Genomic DNA, 17562 nt, shown 5'->3' on the forward strand with positions numbered 1-17562 from the left:
AAGTGCTGGGATTACAGGCACGAGCCACCATGCCCCGCCTTAAAGTAATACTTATTCTAGCATTTGATAGCATATCTTTGCTCTTCTATTTATTTATTTTTGTCCTTACACAGAATAATTTCTGATCCTCTACATTTCTTAAATTCAGACTTATTTGTTATATGCAAGGACGAGCATCTGACACTTCATTATGCTTTCTAGTGTCATGGGACCTGAGCACTGACAGATTGAAATATGTGTTATTTGGTTATAAATTGCTTTCCTTTTATTTTTTCTCCCTAGTATAGCTCAGGCACTATAGTGTGATTTTAAAGAAGTAAGTGCTTGTGAAGGCGTATTATTTATGATTGTCATTTTAGGAGAGTAAGCGAGGTGTTATTAAATGTTTATTTATATAAAGAGCTTGTTGAGTGGATCCCTACCCTCTTCCTGCATATTTGAAGGTCCTTCCCCTCCATTTCGCAGCCCCACACCTAGCCCAGGAGGCTGGCTCGAGAACTCCATTAGAAACAGATTCACCAGACTGGGAAGTGGAGCAAGGGCTGGGGAGAAGGGTGAAAGTGAGGTGCTGGCATGAGCCTCGCACCTAGTTCCACCTTAGGCCACACTCTGGGGTAGATGGGGCCAACAGACAGACCTCCGTGGTGGGCTGGGGATCTGAGAAGAGAGGATATTTTTGTCCTGCTTCCAACCAGAAGCATGGGGAGGTGCCCCACCATCACTGCACCTGGGAGAGGCAATGAGGCACAAGGGCTCCTGGACAGGTCACTGGGCTCGTGACAGCCTCATCACATCCTCAGGAAGGCCTCTGTGTGCCCAAGAGGTACAGTGGCAGGGATGAGGGGACTGAGCTGCTTGGTCTTCGATGGCCACCCTGGTCCAATTCCTCTCGGTTTGGACTTGGACTAAATCACTTCAGCTGCTCCAAGAGGGTCACTTGCTCCTCTTAGATCAAGGTTTCCCCAACCTCAGTACTGTTGACATTTTGAGTTAGATAATTCTTTGTTGTGGGAGACTGTCCTGTGAATTATAGGATGTTTAGCAGCATCTCCAGCTGTACCCCCTAGATGCCAGTAGTCCCTTCCCAGTTGTGATAATCAAAAATGTCTCCAGGCTGGGTGAGGTGGCTCATGCTTATAATCCCAGCACTTTGGGAGGCCAAGGTGAGTGGATCACTTGAGCCCAGGAGTTTGAGACCAGCCTGGGCAACATGACAAAACCCCGTCTCTGCAAAAAATACAGAAAATTAGCCAAGCATGGCAGTGTGCACCTGTGGTCCCAGCTACTCAGGAGGCTGAGGTGACAGAATCACCTGAGCATGGGAGGTCGAGGCTGTAGTGAGTCGAGATCCCACCACTGCACACCAGCCTGGGTGATGGGAGTGAGACCTTGTCTCAAAAAAAAAAAAAAAAAAAAAAAAAAAAAAAAAAGGCCGGGCGCAGTGGCTCACGCCTGTAATCCCAGCACTTTGGGAGGCCGAGGTGGGCAGATCACAAGGTCAGGAGATCGAGACCATCCTGGCTAACACGGTGAAACCCCGTCTCTAAAAAAATAAAATACAAAAAAATTAGCCGGGCGTGGTGGCGGGCACCTGTAGTCCCAGCTACTCGGGAGGCTGAGGCAGGAGAATGGCGTGAACCTGGGAGGCGGAGCTTGCAGTCAGCTGAGATCACGCCACTGCACTCCAGCCTGGGTGACAGAGCAAGACTCTGTCTCAAAAAAAAAAAAAAAGCCTCCAGGCATTGTCAAACATCCCACTGAGAGGCAAAAATACCCTGGGATGAGAACTGCTGTCTTAGATGATGAATAACTGTGGAACAAATAAGTGCACTTTTGTGTAAGTTATGTTTATTGTTTATGTAGGTCAGGGTGTTCCATCTTTTGGCTTCCCTGGGCCAAGAAGAAGAATTGTCTTGGACCACACATAAAATACAGTAACACCAGTGATAGCTGATGAGTTAAAAAAAAAAAAATCTCATAATGTTTTAAGAAAGCTTACGAGTTTGTTTGGGGCTGCATTTAAAGCCATCCTGGGCTGCATGCAGCCCGTGGGCCGCGGGTGGATAAGCTTGATGTAGGCATAGTAACACGGTTTTGGAAACAGGACAGTGGGCAGAACCTAATGCTGAATCCCAGAATTAGGTAAAACTGCGTCCTTCTTTCCTCAGTGGAGCTGAGCCATCCTCGTAATACGCAGGGTGAGGTGTGGTGTATCAGTTTAGAACACACAATTTTTGCAGGTGGGCCAGCTCACCAGAGAAAAGGAAGAAGAGAGCCGGGTTACACACGCCTTGTTCCTCCTTCAACATTCATCAATCAAATCAGCAGAGGCATGGAGAAAGGCGTGGAGAGGCGTAGAGAGAGGCGTGGAGAGGCGTAGAGAGAGGCGTGGAGAGGCGTGGAGAGAGGCGTGGAGAGGCGTAGAGAGAGGCGTGGAGAGGCGTAGAGAGAGGCGTGGAGAGGCGTGGAGAGAGGCGGGGAGAGGCGTGGAGAGGCGTGGAGAGGCGTAGAGAGAGGCATGGAGAGGCGTGGAGAGAGGCGTGGAGAGAGACTAAGAGTTTTGTGCCAGTGGGGTTCTCTGTTCATGGAAGGAAACATCAGGAGTGGGGAAGACGTGTCCCGGCAAAGACAAATGAGCCACAAGACAGGAAGATTTGGATTCCTGAGCTACCACTTGGAAGACAGCTGCCCTGGACAGCCACCAAGCGTGCGGCGGACTTGGAATGAGCAAGAGATAGACTTTTCTGTGTTTAGTCACGGAGATCTTGCAGTTTGCTCGTTGCTGTAGCACAGTGTAGACCACCACCATGCTTTTTGTTTTCCGTCATACATTCATCCTTTAGTCTCCTCGCAGCTTCCCTACCCTAGCTGGTTGCAAACTCGATTTTTCAACTTTCTCCATCAAACAAATCTGAAAACTCCCTTTCAATTTTTTTTTTTTTTTTTTTTTTTTTTTTTTTTTTTGAGACAGCAGGGTCTCACTCTGTCACCCAGGCTGGAGTGCAGTGGCGCGATCTCGGCTCACTGCAACCTCCGCCTCCTGGGTCCAAGCGATTCTCGTGCCTCAGCCTCCTGAGTAGCTGGAATTACAGGCACGTGCCACCATGCCCAGCTCATTTTCTGGTATTTTTAGTAGAGACAGGGTTTCACCATGTTGGCCAAGCTGGTCTCAAACTCCTGACCTCAAATGATTTGCCTGCTTCGGTCTCCCAAAGTGCTGGGATTACAGGTGTGAGCCACCGCACCCGGCCCCTTTCAAATTTTTTATGTTGACCAATTACTTCGGGGAATGACAGGGAAAATGATGGAAGAGGGCAGTAATGGGAGACTGGTAATGCCTCAGGAGCTCAATCAGTAAATGCCCACGTTTACTGATAGGTAAATTTCAAATCTTCTCAGAAACTTTGAAGGCTAACTGCAATGTGTTATCTTGGACTGGATCCCAGAACAGAGAAAGGATATTAGTGGAAAAACTAGTGAAAGATTAATAAAGTCTGGAATTTCCTTAATAATAACATTCCAATGTTCATGTCTTAGTTTTGACAAATGTATCATGATTATGTAAGATGCTAACATTAGAGAAAACAGGGGAAAGGGTGTTCAGGAACTCTCTGTACTATCTTTGCAACTTTTCTGTAAATCTAAAATTATTCCAAAATATAAAGTTTATTAAGAAAAAAGAAAGTATACTGGGGAGGCTGAGGTGGGAGGATCACTTGAGCCTGAGGGGTCGAGGCTGCAGTCAGCCGTGAGCATGTCACTGCACTCCAGCCTGGGTGACAGAGCGAGACTGTCTCAAAAAAAAAAAAAAAAAAAAAAAAAAAAAGCAGTGAAAAGCTAAAAAGAGCATGGGGGTTCCCAGGCATAAGTCTGCATGCAAGTAGACAGGAAGCCAGAAAGATAAGCTCAGTGTATGTGCTTGTTTTCCCTGTGGGCATTTACTGATTCCAAAGCAGCAGCGAAGAGGATGAACTAGGAGTCTAGGGCCCTCTGGGGGCAGGGAATGGAATCTGGCATATTTTTGGTCACATTAGGCTGGGACCCCAAAAGGCTGTACAAACCAGGCCACCATGGACTTCCACCCAGCTTTCTGTCATTTAGGTGTCCCAGGAAACTTCAAGCTTTGAACTTGAATTAAAAGTGGCTCTTGTCTGGCAGCACCTTCCCCATCCCTACCCTCGGGTACCTTAAAGATATTAGTGAAAAATCCTTTCTGGAGGAAAATAGCATCAGCCTAAGCTGATCATTTTTACAAGTAGTTTTTTCAAATACCATCTAATATATAATCAAAGATAACCAAATCTATGAGAAGACTCAATAAGCAAGAATATGCAGAAACAACAAAACAGACCCGTGGGGACTCCATATACTGTAAATAGCAGGATCAGCCTTAACACAACTATTCTTACTGTGCTCAAGGAGGTAAAAGTCAAGCTTGACATTTTTGGCAGGGAACTGGAAACAACAAAAAGTGACAGCAGATTTGAAAAAAGCACAACATAAGAATTCTAGGACTGGCTGGGAATCGTGGCGCATGCCTGTAGTCCCAGCAACTTGGGAGGCTGAGGCTGGAGGATCGCTTGAACCCGGGAGGCGGAGGTTGTAATGAGCTGAGATCGTGCCATTGCATTCCAGCCTGGGTGACAGAGCAAGACTCTGTCTCAAAAAAATAAAATAAAAATAAAAATAAGAGAAATAGGTAACAAAAGCCACAAACAATAGGAAAAGTTATCAGAAATCTCAAAAAACAAAACAAAACAAAAAAACCCCAAAACCCCAGTACAGTAATTTCCCTTCTCATTGAGAAGTAAATGGAGCTGAGCCTGCCCTTTCTCCACCCGCTTCTGACTTGCCCTCTTGCTGCATGCCTGGGCACCAGCCCATTGCTCCTCTTGGAATTATTTCTGGTTCCCTATGGTGTCTGGGCTGAATGCCAAATGCAATGACAATGCACACCTGTAGCCTGAAGCAGATTCTCTCTGTCACCTCTTCAAGGATCGTTGGCATTCTCTTTTTTTCCAGAGCATTCTTGGTAAAGTCTCTTCTCCCTGTCCAGATGGACCCAAAGTCATTCATTCCTCTGGCATTGAGCTCATCTTCCTGTTCCCTGTGCAGCTACTCTAAACGAGCACCTTGACCGAGCCCTGGCTGGGTGAGGCGACTCCTGCCCTGAGCTTCCGGCCATCTGGGCCAACTCCGCCCTGGCTGCACCTGCCCTGTCCTAGGATGCAGCCTCTCCCAGCACTCCTGCTCCAAGCTCTCATCCACCCAAACATCTCTCTCTGCTTCTCTTTTCTTCCATTCTGCTTGCCCAAATATCCTCTGGACTAAAGGACATGTACATATAATATTTTAACAAATATTACCAGATCGTGTCCCAGAAAGTTTGCACCAAATAATATTCCTTCCAAATGTGTAAATGTGTTTTTTCCCCACATCCTTGATAGCACTGGATGTCAACAGACGTAAACATTTTTGTCTTAACAAGGGACATCGCCTCCTATTTTGGCTTAATTCTTCAATTATGAGTGAGGTTGTGCATCTTTTGGATTTGTTTTCCTTTTTTTTTTTTTAAACGGGAGATCTAGCATCAGTTTTCTGTGTTTATTGGCTATGTATTTTTTGTATTAGACTATTTTCTTTGACCATTTAAAATTTTTTCATCTTTTCTCATTTATGTAAACTCTTTTAAATTGAGGAATTTAACTTTATCATATTGCATATGATATCATATGTTGCAAATAATATTTTTACTTATAAAAATGTTTACCCTTTTTTAAATCACACATATCCACCTTTTCCTTTATAGATTTGGATTTGGAATTTACTTAGAAATGTTTCCCTCATTGCGGCCGGGCGCGGTGGCTCATGCTTGTAATCCCAGCACTTTGGGAGGCCAAAGCGGGAGGATCACGAGGTCAAGAGATCGAGACCATCCTGGCTAACACGGTGAAACCCCCGTCTCTACTAAAAATACAAAAAATTAGCCGGGCGTGGTGGCAGGCACCTGTAGTCCCAGCTACTCGGGAGGCTGAGGCAGGAGAATGGCGTGAACCCGGGAGGCGGAGCTTGCAGTGAGCCGAGATCGCACCACTGCACTCCAGCCTGGGCGACAGAGCGAGACTCCGTCTCAAACAACAACAACAACAACAACAACAACAACAACATTAGCTGGGTGTGGTGGCGGGTGCCTGTAATCCTAGCTACTCAGGAGGCTGAGGCAGGAGAATCACTTGAACCCGGGAGGCGGAGCTTGCAGTGAGACGAGATCCCGCCACTGCACTCCCGCCTGGCCACAGAGCAAGACCCCGTCTCAAAACAAAAGCGAAAGAAAGCTGTATCCCTACCTCACTTCTCACATCAAAATATTTTCTCAGTAAATTTATTTTTATAATCTTGCAGAGGAGGGCAGGTGATCTGCCCGCCTCCACCTACCGAAGTGCTGGGATTACAGGCATGAACCACTGCGCCCAGCCTTTTTTCCTCTCTCTTTTTTTTTTTTCCATAAAGAGTAGCTATTGTAATTGTCGCCATACCTTATTTTATTTTGAGACAGGGTCTTGCTCTGATGCCCGAGCTGGAGTGCAGTGGCATGATCACGGCTCACTGCAACCTCTATCTGCTGAGCTCAAGCAATCCTCCCACCTCAGCCTCCTGAGTAGCTGGGTCTACTTGCATATGCATCAGTTTTTAAAAATTTTTTTATTTTTAGTAGAGACAGGTCTTGCTATGTTGCCCAAGCTGGTCTTGAATTCCTGGGCTCAAGAGATCCTCCCGCCTCAGCCTCCCAAACTGCTGCGATTACAGGTGTGAGCCACTGCACCTGGCCTGTCCCCACATTAAAAAAAAAAAAAAAAATTCCTCTCCTTCCACTTAAATGTCACCTTTCTCAAATATTAAAAGACAGTATACATGAGGACTATTTCTGTTCTTTCAATTCTGTTCTATTTGTCTAGCTGTTGATTGCCTCTTTAGTACTAAACTTTATTAATTCATTTTTTTTGAGACAGGGTCTTGCTGTGTCACCCAGACTTGAGTGCAGTGGTGTGGTCATGGCTCACTGCAGCCTCGAACTCCTGGGTTCAGGCAATTCTGCTTCAGCCTCTTGAGCATCTGGGACTACAGGTGAGCACCACTACACCCAGATAATTTTTGCATTTTTTGTAGAGATGGGGTTTTGCCATGTTGCCCAGGCTGTTCTTGAACTCCTGGGCTCAAGTGATCTACCTGCTTCGGCCTCCCAGAGTCCTGGGACTATAGCCTCAGTACTAAACTTTAAAAATTGTTTTCAGATTTTTAAATCCCACCTCCCTTGGTCCCATAACTCTTTTTTTCCCAGAACTTTCCTATTATTCACCAATGTTTATTTTTCCTAATGAATTGTGGTAGCATTTAATAAATTCTCTGTGAAAAATACTTCTTATATTTTAATTGGAATTGCATTGGGTATAAAGATTATTTCAGAATGAATTAATATAATTGCACTATTGAACTGTTCTTTCCCTAGCCATTTGAGGTACATTTTATCTTTTATGTCCTTCACTAGAATTTTAAAGTTTTTTTCTCCCAAATGTCAATAGGTCTTTCATTTTTCCTATTAAGTTTATAAATTGGTATTTAATCTTTCTTGATATCTTAGTTTGGATTTTTTCTTTCATTATACTTTATAATTATTTTTGTCCACAGGAAAGTCATAATGTTTTTTTTTGTTTGTTTGTTTGTTTTTAAGACAGAGTCTCGCTCTGTCACCAGGCTGGAGTGCAGTGGTGCGATCTTGGCTCACTGCAACCTCTGACTCCCTGGTTCTAGCTATTCTCCTGCCTCAGCCTCCTGAGTAGCTGGGATTACAGGCACGTGCCACCAAGCCCAGCTAATTTTTGTATTTTTAGTAGAGACGGAGTTTCACTATGTTGGCCAGGATGGTCTCGATCTCCTGACCTTGTGATCTGCCCGCCTCGGCCTCCCAAAGTGCTGGGATTACAGGCGTGAGCCACCGTGACTGGCCGGAAAGTCATACATTTTTAATATCAATTGTATACTCTGCCATCTTAAATTTTTTCATCATTTCTACTAGCTTTTCAGTCAATTTCTTTGAGTTTCTAGGTATACCTGCGTATCACCTGTGCTGCCTCCTTTTTTCTGATATCTATGTCTATTGTTTATTTTTCTCATCTGCTGATATTGGCCGACATTCAGAGTGATATTAAATGATTCATATTGGTAGGCACTTTGAGGCTTGATTATTAGATTCATACCCACTTAGGGATTCATACTGGATTCATACACATAAGATATGCCCTCTTGATCAACTGATCGCTTATCATTATGAAATATTCCCCTTTATCCCTGGTAATATTCCTTGTTTTGAGGTCTACTTTGCCATATATATTTTTTTTCTTTTTTTTTTTTTTTGAGACGGAGTCTTGCTCTGTCGCCTAGGCTGGAGTGCAATGGTGCAATCTCGGCTCACTGAGACCTCCGCCTCCCAGATTCAAGCAATTCTCCTGACTCAGCCTCCCAAGTAGCTGGGAGTACAGGCGCATGCCACCACGCCTGGCTAATTTTTCTATTTTCAGTAGAGGCGAGGTTTCACCACTTTGGTCAGGCTGGTCTCAAACTCCTGACTTTGTGATCCACCTGCCTCGGCCTCCCAAAGTGCTGGGATTACAGGCATGAGCCACCGTGCCCGACTTGCTTTGCCTTATATTAATGTAGTCATTCCAACTTATTAATTAGTGTTTCCATGGTAAATCTTTTTTTAATTCATTTTCTTTTAGGATATCTGTGTCTTTATTTTTCAAGTGAGTTTATTCTAGAAAGCATATTAAGTCTTGCTTTTTAATCTAGTCTGACAATCCTTGCCTTATAATTGGAGGATTTAGATCGTTTTGTTTCGTCTTGGTTTTGTTTTTTAGAGATGAGGTCTCACTCTGACGCCCAGGCTGGAGTGCAGTGGCATGATCATGGCTTATTGCAGCCTCCATCTCCAGGGCTCAAGCAATCCTCCCACCTCAGCGTCCTGAGTAGCTGGGACCACACAGATGAGTGCCACCACACCTGGTTAGTTTTATTATTATTATTTTTTTTAGAGATGAGGTCTCACGATATTGCCCAGGCTGGAACTCCTGATCTCAGGTGATCCTGCCCACTTGGCCTCCCGAAGTGCTGGAATTTACATGTGTGAACCACTGCACCTGGTCTAGACCATTTACTTTCAATAAGAACAATTTTTTTTCTGAGACAGAGTCTTGCTCTGTTGCCCAGACTGGAGTACAGTGGCATGATCTGTACTCACTGCAACCTCCACCTCCCAGGTTCAAGCAATTCTTTTGCCTCAGCCTCCCAAGTAGCTGTGGTGGTGTGTGCCACCACGCCCAGATAATTTTTGTATTTTTAGTACAGATGGGGTTTCACCATGTTGGCCAGGCTGGTCTCAAACTCCTGACCTCAAGTGATCCGCCTGCCTCTGCCTCCCAAAGTGTTGGGATTACAGGCGTGGGTCATTGTGCCCCACCTAACTTTTTATCCTATTAATAGATTGTCTTACATGGAGTTATAGTAATAGCTTTCCAAATATTAAAAAATTTAATTTCCAAATATTAAATCATTTTTAGAATGCACTCTACTTATTCATACGGTGTTATTCTTTTTAGGTTCTGGTGAATTTGTTAGCTGATACAGTTTTTAGGATTTTTGCACCAATATTTATAAATGTGACTCATTTGCAGTTTTTTTTTTTTTTTTGGCCTTTTTTGACAGGTTTTAGTATCAATGCTATTATAAAAAGAATTTTGAAGATTTCTTTCTATTTCTACCTTCTAGAAGAATTAAAATAAGTGTTTCTTCCTAAATGTTTGGTGAAGTTATCCTGAAGAACTAGCAGGACTTAATGCTTTTTGAGGGAGCAGTTGACAGTTCTACTCTATTAACATTGATCTATTAATATTTTATCTTTCTTTTGAGGTAGTTTTGGTAATTTTTTTATAATAATAAAGTGGGTTTCTGACCTCATGAAGGCCTCTGACCTCAGTCATGGCATCAAGATCACAACACCCCAGTAATCATACAGTATGTACTTTTTTTGTGTTTGCCTTCTTTCATTCAGTCTGTCTATCTGTCTGTCTGTCTGTCTATCTATCTATCTATCTATCTATCTATCTATCTATCTATCTATCTAATTTTTGAGATGGAGTCTTGTTCTGTAGCCCAGGCTGGAGTGCAGTGGTGTGATCTCGGCTCACTGCAACCTCCACCTCCCAGGTTCAAGTGATTCTCGTGTCTCAGCTTCCTGAGTAGCTGGAATTACAGGTGCCCACCACCACACCTGGCTAATTTTTTTTTTTTTTTTTACTAGAAATGGGGTTTCACCATGTTGGCCAGGCCAGGCTGGTCTTGAACTTCTGACCTCAAGTGATCCACCCGGCTCAGCTTCCCAAAGTGCTGGGATTACAGGCGTGAGTTACTGTGCCTGGCCCAGTCAATCTATTTTGATGTTCATCCATGTTGTTGCATGGTAGGGATAGTCTTTGAGTAGTAATTTGTTTCTTTTTATTGGTGAGTGAATATGCCATAGTATGGATATACCACAAGTGAATGAATATTTATCCATTCACTTCTTGATGGACACTTGAATGGGATTAATGCCCTTATAAGAGAACTTGAAGGGAGCACCCTAGTCCCTTTGGCCCCTACTGCCACATGAGGACACAGCGTTCATCCCTTTATGCCCGTCTTTCTTTTTTTTTTTTTTGGAGACGGAGTCTCGCTCTGTCGCCCAGTCTGGAGTGCAGTGGCGCGATCTCAGCTCACTGCAAGCTCTGCCTTCCGGGTTCACGCCATTCTCCTGCCTCAGCCTCCCAAGTAGCTGGGACTACAGGCGCCTGCCACCACGCCTGGCTATTTTTTTGTATTTTTAGTAGAGACAGGGTTTTGCCATGCTGGCCAGGATGGTCTTGATCTCTTGACCTTGTGATCCACCTGCCTCAGCCTCCCAAGGTGCTGGGATTACAGGCGTGAGCCACCGCGCCTGGCCTATGCCTGTCTTTCCCTTCCACCATGTGAGGATACCTATCCAGTGCCATCAGTGAGGAACAGGCCCTCACCAGACACTGAACCAGCTGGCCCCTTGATCTTGGACTTTCCGGCCTCTAGAACTGTAAGCAATAAATTACTATTACTTCTTATAAATTACTGTGGTATTTTGTTATAGCAGCAGGAACTGACTATGACAGGTTTTAATTTGCATTTCCCTGATGACAAATGATGTTGGATGAGTGCTTTCTCATATGCTTATTGGTTATTTGTATATCTTCTTTTGTGAAGTGCATGTTCATATCTTTTGCCTGTTTTTTGATTGGGTGGTTTGTCTTTTTATTGAGTTACAGGAGTTCTTTATTCTGAATACAATCTCTTTGTCAGATATATTTCTTCCTAGTCTCCCAGTCTGTGGCTTGCCTCTTTTCTTTTCTTTTCCTTTCCTTTTCTTTCTTTTTTCTTTTCTTTTCTTTTTTTTTTTTGAGACAGGGTCTTACTCTGTCACCCAGCCTGGAGTGCAGTGTCACAATCATGGCTCACTGTAACCTCTGCTTCCCAGGCTCAAGTGATCCTCCTGCCTCAGTCTCCTGAGCAGCTGGGACTACTGGCACAAGCCAACATGCCTGGCTAGTTTTTGTAATTTTAGTAGATACCAACTGGGTTTTGCCATGTTGCCCAGGCTGGTCTCGAACTCCTGGGCTCAAGCCATTCACCCGCCTTGAACTCTTAAAGTGCTTGAAGGGATTACAGGTGTGGGCCACTGCACCTGGTCCCTGGTCCTATTTTCTTAATAGTGTTTTGTTTTGTTTTGTTTTGTTTTTGAGACGGAGCCTCACCCTGTGGCCCAGGCTGGAGTGCAGTGGTGCGATCTCCACTCCCTGCAACCTCCGCCACCACACCCGGCTAATTTTTGGTATTTTTAGTAGAGACGGGGTTTAACCATGTTAGCCAGAATGGTCTCCATCTCCTGACCTCGTGATCTGCCTGCCTTGACCTCCCAAAGTGCTAGGATTACAGACGTGAGCCACCGCGCCTGGTCTTTTTTTTTTTTTTTTTGAGATGGAGTCTCACTCTGTCACCCAGGCTGGAGTGCAGTGGCCTGATCTTGGCTCACTGCAACCTCTGCCTCCTGGGTTCAAGCAATTCTCCTGCCTCAGCCTCCTGAGTAGCTGGAACTACAGGCGTGTGCCACCATGCCTGGCTAATTTTTTGTATTTTTAGTAGAGATGGGGTTTCACTGTGTTAGCCAGGATGGTCTCAATATCCTGACCTCAGGTGATCCACCCACCTTGGCTTCCCAAAGTGCTGGGATTACAGGCATGAGCCACTGCACCTGGCCAATAGTGTTTTTTGATGAGCAGGAGTTTTAAATTTTGATGAGGTCCATTTATCAATTGTTTTCAGGGTCCATGCTTTTTTTTTAAATTTTTTCTTTTTTTAGAAACGGTGTCTCTTTGTCACCCAAGCTGAAGCGCAGTGGACTGATCATAGTTCACTGCAGCCTTGAACTCTTGGGCTCAAGCAATTCTCCTGCCTCAGCCTCCTGAGTAGGTGGGATACAGGCTCATGCCACCATGCCTGGCTTTTTTGTATCCTTTCTAGGAAATCTTTGCATACCCCAAGATTTAAAAGATACCCTCCTGTTTTCTTCTAGTAGCTTTATCGATTTGCTTTATGTTTAGGCCAATGATCTCTCTTAAATTGCGTTTTGAATATGGTGTGAGGTAGGGATTGGGTCCCTTCGGGCACATAAATATCTACTTGTTCCAACACCACTTCCTGGTGTTCTTGTCCAAAATCATTTGACCCATATCAGATGGATCAGATGGTTCTCATTATCTTTCCAACAGTAAGCATTGCAGCTAAGAATGTGTCTCATGCAGTCTCTCTCCACTCAAAAAGTGTGGTCTGCAGACCAGTGGCATCACATCACCTGGGAGCTTGTCAGAAATTCAGAATCTGGCACCACTCCAGCATTACACAACCCCCTAGTGAGTCTCAGGCACGTTACATTTTGAGGAGCAATAGTGTAGATATTTCTTGAGGAATGAGGATAATTTTTGAGGAATGAGGGGAAACATCATCATGACATTTGCTGCCTCTCACAGCCTCCCCATGCACTACAGTCTGTGGGGCCTGCCAACCCATCTTCCCTGGTTCCTGTGCAGGGCTAGATTTACTTCCAGACTTAACCTCTGGGTCCACCTCTCCTGACATGTGCTGTGCCGTTCTTTGCTGCTGGGATTGAGGGAAGGGGGCCCACTCACTCACCCACTCCTCACCTTTTAATACCCACAACCACCTGCTCACTCACCCAGCAGTTCCTATGCTCTCCCCTATACACATTCTTTCACCAGGAACCCCAGTTTCCTCAATTGCAGAACCAAAATAAGAATGGTCTTGATATCAGGAACTACTGTGAAGGGAAGTGATCTGAGGAGTACCTGGGCATGGAGACAGCACAATAGAAGTCAGTTATCGTCATGGCCATTTCAGAGCTCTTTTTCCAGTAAAGCCCCTGGATGCTGCTCGCCTCTGCTATGTAGCCTCACTCCCCTGCAGCCGGGCAGAATGGAGTCCCCCTTCTCTCCAGCCTGACTTCTCCTCCCCTGCAGCCGGGCAGAATGGAGTCCCCCTTCTCTCCAGCCTGACTTCTCCTCCCCTGCAGCCGGGCAGAATGGAGTCCCCCTTCTCTCCAGCCTGACTTCTCCTCCCCTGCTCCGCGTCCCCAGGGCAGCGTGCACCGATAAATCTTTCCCAGCGCGTTGCATTGTTACAGCGAGTTGCCCTCGCATCCGACCGGCCCCCCGCCCCACCTCTGGAGATCTTCAAACCCAGGATCTGTGCCTTGGTCGTCTTTGAAGCCCCGGCCCCTGGCACAGCGCCTGGCACCTGGAGGGCGCTCAATAAATGTTTGCAAAATCGAATTCTCTGTTGAGCAGGTGTCCACCCCTCCACTCGCGGAGGGTGGGTTGCGCGGGCGGAAGGGAAGGCTGGCTGTGTGCCAGAGTGCGGGGGGACACAGGCAGGGGACTCAGGGAGCGGGAGAGCGGGAGGGGGTACGACGCCGGCTAGCGGAGCCCGGCCCGGAGGGTGCGGCGGTGCCAGACGCGGAGGGCGGCCTCCGCTCCTCCCCCGCCTCCTCCCCGCGCCGCGCCTCCTCAGGCTCCGCCACCCCCGCCCGGCGCGGCAGCCGCAGGGAGGGGTCCGGGAAGGCGGAGCCAGCGGCGGCCCAGGCTCTGGGCACTCGCGCGGCTCCCGTTCGCGGAGCACACATCCCGGCGCGACGAGGTAGGAGGCCGCGAGGGGAACGGACGAGGGAGCTGGGCGCCGCGGCGGGAGGGGCGGGAGGCCGGGCCGAGACCCTCCTCTCGTGCTCCCGGACAGCCTCGCGGCCCACCGAGCCCACCGCGGGAGTCTCAGCCCCGCCCCTCGGCCCCCGCCTCCCTCTTCCCGCGCCCGCCCCGCCGCGCGCCCCCCGCTCCCGGCTGCTCCGCGTCCTCCGGGACCGCCCTCCGAGGTCCCCCGGGGTCGCTGCTCCTGCGCCCAGTGCGCTCCTTGTTCTCCCACAGGTTCCTTCGGAGAGCGAGCGGGAGTCGGTGCTCGGCCTCCTGCGGGGAGCAGCCCGAGGGTGAGTCCGGCGTGGCGTGGCGGGGCGGGGCGGGGCGGGGCGGAGGCTGGAGGGCCCGGGGCCGCTCTTACGCCTCTTAGTGGCACCGGGGCTCGGCGCTGCGGGCTGGCTCCATGTTTGCGGAATGAATCAATCATGACTCTCCTTCTTCTCTTCCTAAGGAGGACTTTTTGAGGTCCACGTGCTGCAGAGCACCTTTGGAGGGCCTCCTGAGATAGGGGTCCCCCCTCCTGCATAGTGGAAGCCCGACTCCCATTTCCCCCCCTCCTCTCTGCACTCCAGTCTGGAGGCTCCCTTTGGGTTGGGTCTTGGGGGGTCGGGGACAGGGGGCTTGTAGGCCCAGCCAGGTAGTTGTGGAAGGTGTGTCCCAGCAGGAGACTTGAGCCAGGGCTCTTACAAGGTTGCAGTGGAGGGGGCGCGCTGCGGAGGACCGCAGACACTCAGGCAGGGTCACTTGGCACTTCCAAGGCCAGCCTGGAAGAGCCTGCTTGAATATAGATTCAGACCCACAACGTACTGAAACCTTCCACGCCGCTGTTTCTTCATCAATAAAATGGGAACATTCGCAGTCATTTCTCAGGACTTTGTGCAGACAAAAAGTTTATCATAGAAATCACCCCACACAATGCTTGGCACATTGAGGACACTCAGCACATCTTAGCTTTATTTCCTTCCTCTCTGAAAAAAGTAAGCAGAGTTATTTGTTCCCATCCTCTCTGTCCACAGCCTGGTCTCAGAGAACACTGTAGATGTGTAGTCAGTTTGTTCAATAAATATGCTTGATGGAGCTTCAATACCCACCTCCACCCCCTTCTCCCAGAATCTGCAGGGAGAGGTCGGGAGGTGACAACGCCAGCATGCCAGTGCTATCGGAGGACTCTGGTAAGTACCTCCCCCCGGCTGGACCTGCCACAGCCCTGAAGACAAGAGCCTGCCTGGCAGCCTCCAGGCCCTGGCAGTGAGAGCCTGGGGAGAGAATGTCCTCACGGCAGGACTGAAGTGCTGTTTGAGGCCCCACTCGGGCTCCTCGGGGGCAGGGAGCACCCACTGCGGATTTGCTATCCTTTGTTTTTCTCACCTCTCCCCAGGTTTGCATGAAACCCTGGCCCTGCTGACCTCCCAGCTCAGACCTGACTCCAACCACAAGGAGGAGATGGGCTTCCTGAGGGATGTTTTCAGTGAAAAAAGCCTCAGTTACTTAATGAAGGTGAAGTCCCACGTCATCCTGCGTGGAAGGGTGTCTAGAGGTCTTTCTAGCTGTCTGTGGCCATCTGAGGTCATCCTAGTCATCTCCCTGCCCCAGGAAGGCCTTCACTTGCCCACTACACAGGACTTTCTCTTATGGTGCCCTGTCAGTGGCCCAGTCTGCTGCCCCAAATGTCCCCACAGCCGTGGGTGGGATGTGTGGTGTCCAGGGTGCATCTGAATTACTCTGTCTTTGCAGATTCATGAGAAGCTTCGCTATTATGAAAGGCAAAGTCCAACCCCAGTTCTGCACAGCGCTGTGGCCCTCGCTGAGGACGTAAGCCCCAGGTTTCTCCTTACAGTGTCTGCCCCACTCCCCACCCTGTAGGGCTCCTTCATCTTGCCTCGTTTGCTTAGTGTGGGGACGCCGGGAATCAGGAGCCCAAAGGTGAAGAGGTGTTTTCTTCCCTTGTCCTCCTTCTCTTCCTCTCTCTGGGTTCCCCGAAAGGTAGGGAGGAACCCGTGAGCCTTGGACTGGGCTGGGAGACACTGTGACATGGAGCTGCCCACTTACTGTGTGTTCTTTAGCAAGTCTGCTTCCTCTGCTGTAAATGAGAGCATTGGATTGGCTCAGCAGTTCCCAAACTGCCCTGAGGACTGGTGATTTGAATAGGTCAATAAGACATTATATCTGTGCTTTCCTGAAGTCAAGGGACCTACAGTGTGTCCCCGCATACTGGCTCAGGCTTCTCGTTTTTTAAAGGAACGCTTCTTAATTTCTTGTGGACCTAGTCGTCTATGTTGCGTGGTTGGGGAAAACCCATTCTGGTTGATTACTAAGATCAGTTCCTGAATAAACTCACCTAACCCCAGGAGATGGCCTGGGGAGGGATGAGTGCAGCCTGTGGGTGCAGAGCCCTGGGCCCTTCTCCACTGTGGAATGTGATTAGGGGCACATTAGATTGCCTGGCTCCCAGGCTCAGCGCTGCCTGTCCCGCCAGCTCTGTGATGTTAAGTAGGCCACTCAACCTCTCTGAGCTCCCATTTCCTCATTCATAAAATAGCATCTGAGAGCCAGATAAGCCCAGGTTCAAATCCTAGCTGTGCTGTATATGAGCTCTGTGACTTCGGGCAAAATGTTTAATCTCTTTGAGTCTCAGGATTCTCATCTGTAAAATGGCAAAGTAACGAGACCCTCTGCATCAAGTTGGTTGCGAGGGTTCAGTGAGAAGATCCACATAAAGCAGAAAGCACATAGGGCTTAAAACGGTGGCTCCTTGGAGGATGGCCCCATAGAGCTGCTCCTGACCCCTGGTGTGATGTTCCCAGGATCATCGTCGTCGGGTGGTTGAGGGTCTGGTGTGCCCCTGGGGGCTGCAGCTGGGTGGGCCCTTCCAAAGAGGAAGGACCCAGCAGATATGGGGCAGGGGCACCTCCAGCCATCAGTGGCGCCTGTCTCATTCTCTGCAGGTGATGGAGGAGTTGCAGGCCGCCTCCGTGCACAGTGATGAGAGGGAGCTGCTCCAGCTGCTGTCCACTCCGCACCTGAGGGTAGTCACACAGAGCCCCTGCCCAGCCATGCCTCTGGGTCTCCTGGGATGGGGGCGGAGGGAGCTCTCCTAGTGAGGCTGAGGAGTGGAGACTGAGGGAGCGATCCTCAGCACTAGTGTCTGGGCAGTTGTCTCTCTGGCATGGCGTCTGCCACCCTCCAT

The 17562-nt window shown here is 48.2% G+C and overlaps 1 protein-coding gene across 2 annotated transcripts in view; it reads left to right on the top strand.

The window, feature by feature from the left end:
* The first annotated feature begins 14203 nt into the window (after window positions 1-14203).
* MPP3 (MAGUK p55 scaffold protein 3) overlaps window positions 14204-17562 on the top strand; it is a 32146-nt gene continuing 28787 nt past the window's right edge. The window contains exons 1-6 of one of the 2 annotated variants that reach the window (XM_523661.9): window positions 14204-14325; window positions 14607-14665; window positions 15486-15547; window positions 15754-15872; window positions 16110-16187; window positions 17321-17401. In XM_523661.9, coding sequence (XP_523661.3) covers window positions 15523-15547; window positions 15754-15872; window positions 16110-16187; window positions 17321-17401 — 303 coding nt within the window. In that variant the 5' untranslated portion in view covers window positions 14204-14325; window positions 14607-14665; window positions 15486-15522. Of the gene's footprint in view, window positions 14326-14606; window positions 14666-15391; window positions 15548-15753; window positions 15873-16109; window positions 16188-17320; window positions 17402-17562 lie in introns of both variants that reach the window. The other variant, XM_009432059.4, reaches the window with a different exon arrangement.

This window comes from Pan troglodytes, chromosome 19 (assembly GCF_028858775.2).
Source record: "Pan troglodytes isolate AG18354 chromosome 19, NHGRI_mPanTro3-v2.0_pri, whole genome shotgun sequence".
NCBI classification, from domain to species: Eukaryota; Metazoa; Chordata; class Mammalia; order Primates; family Hominidae; genus Pan; species Pan troglodytes.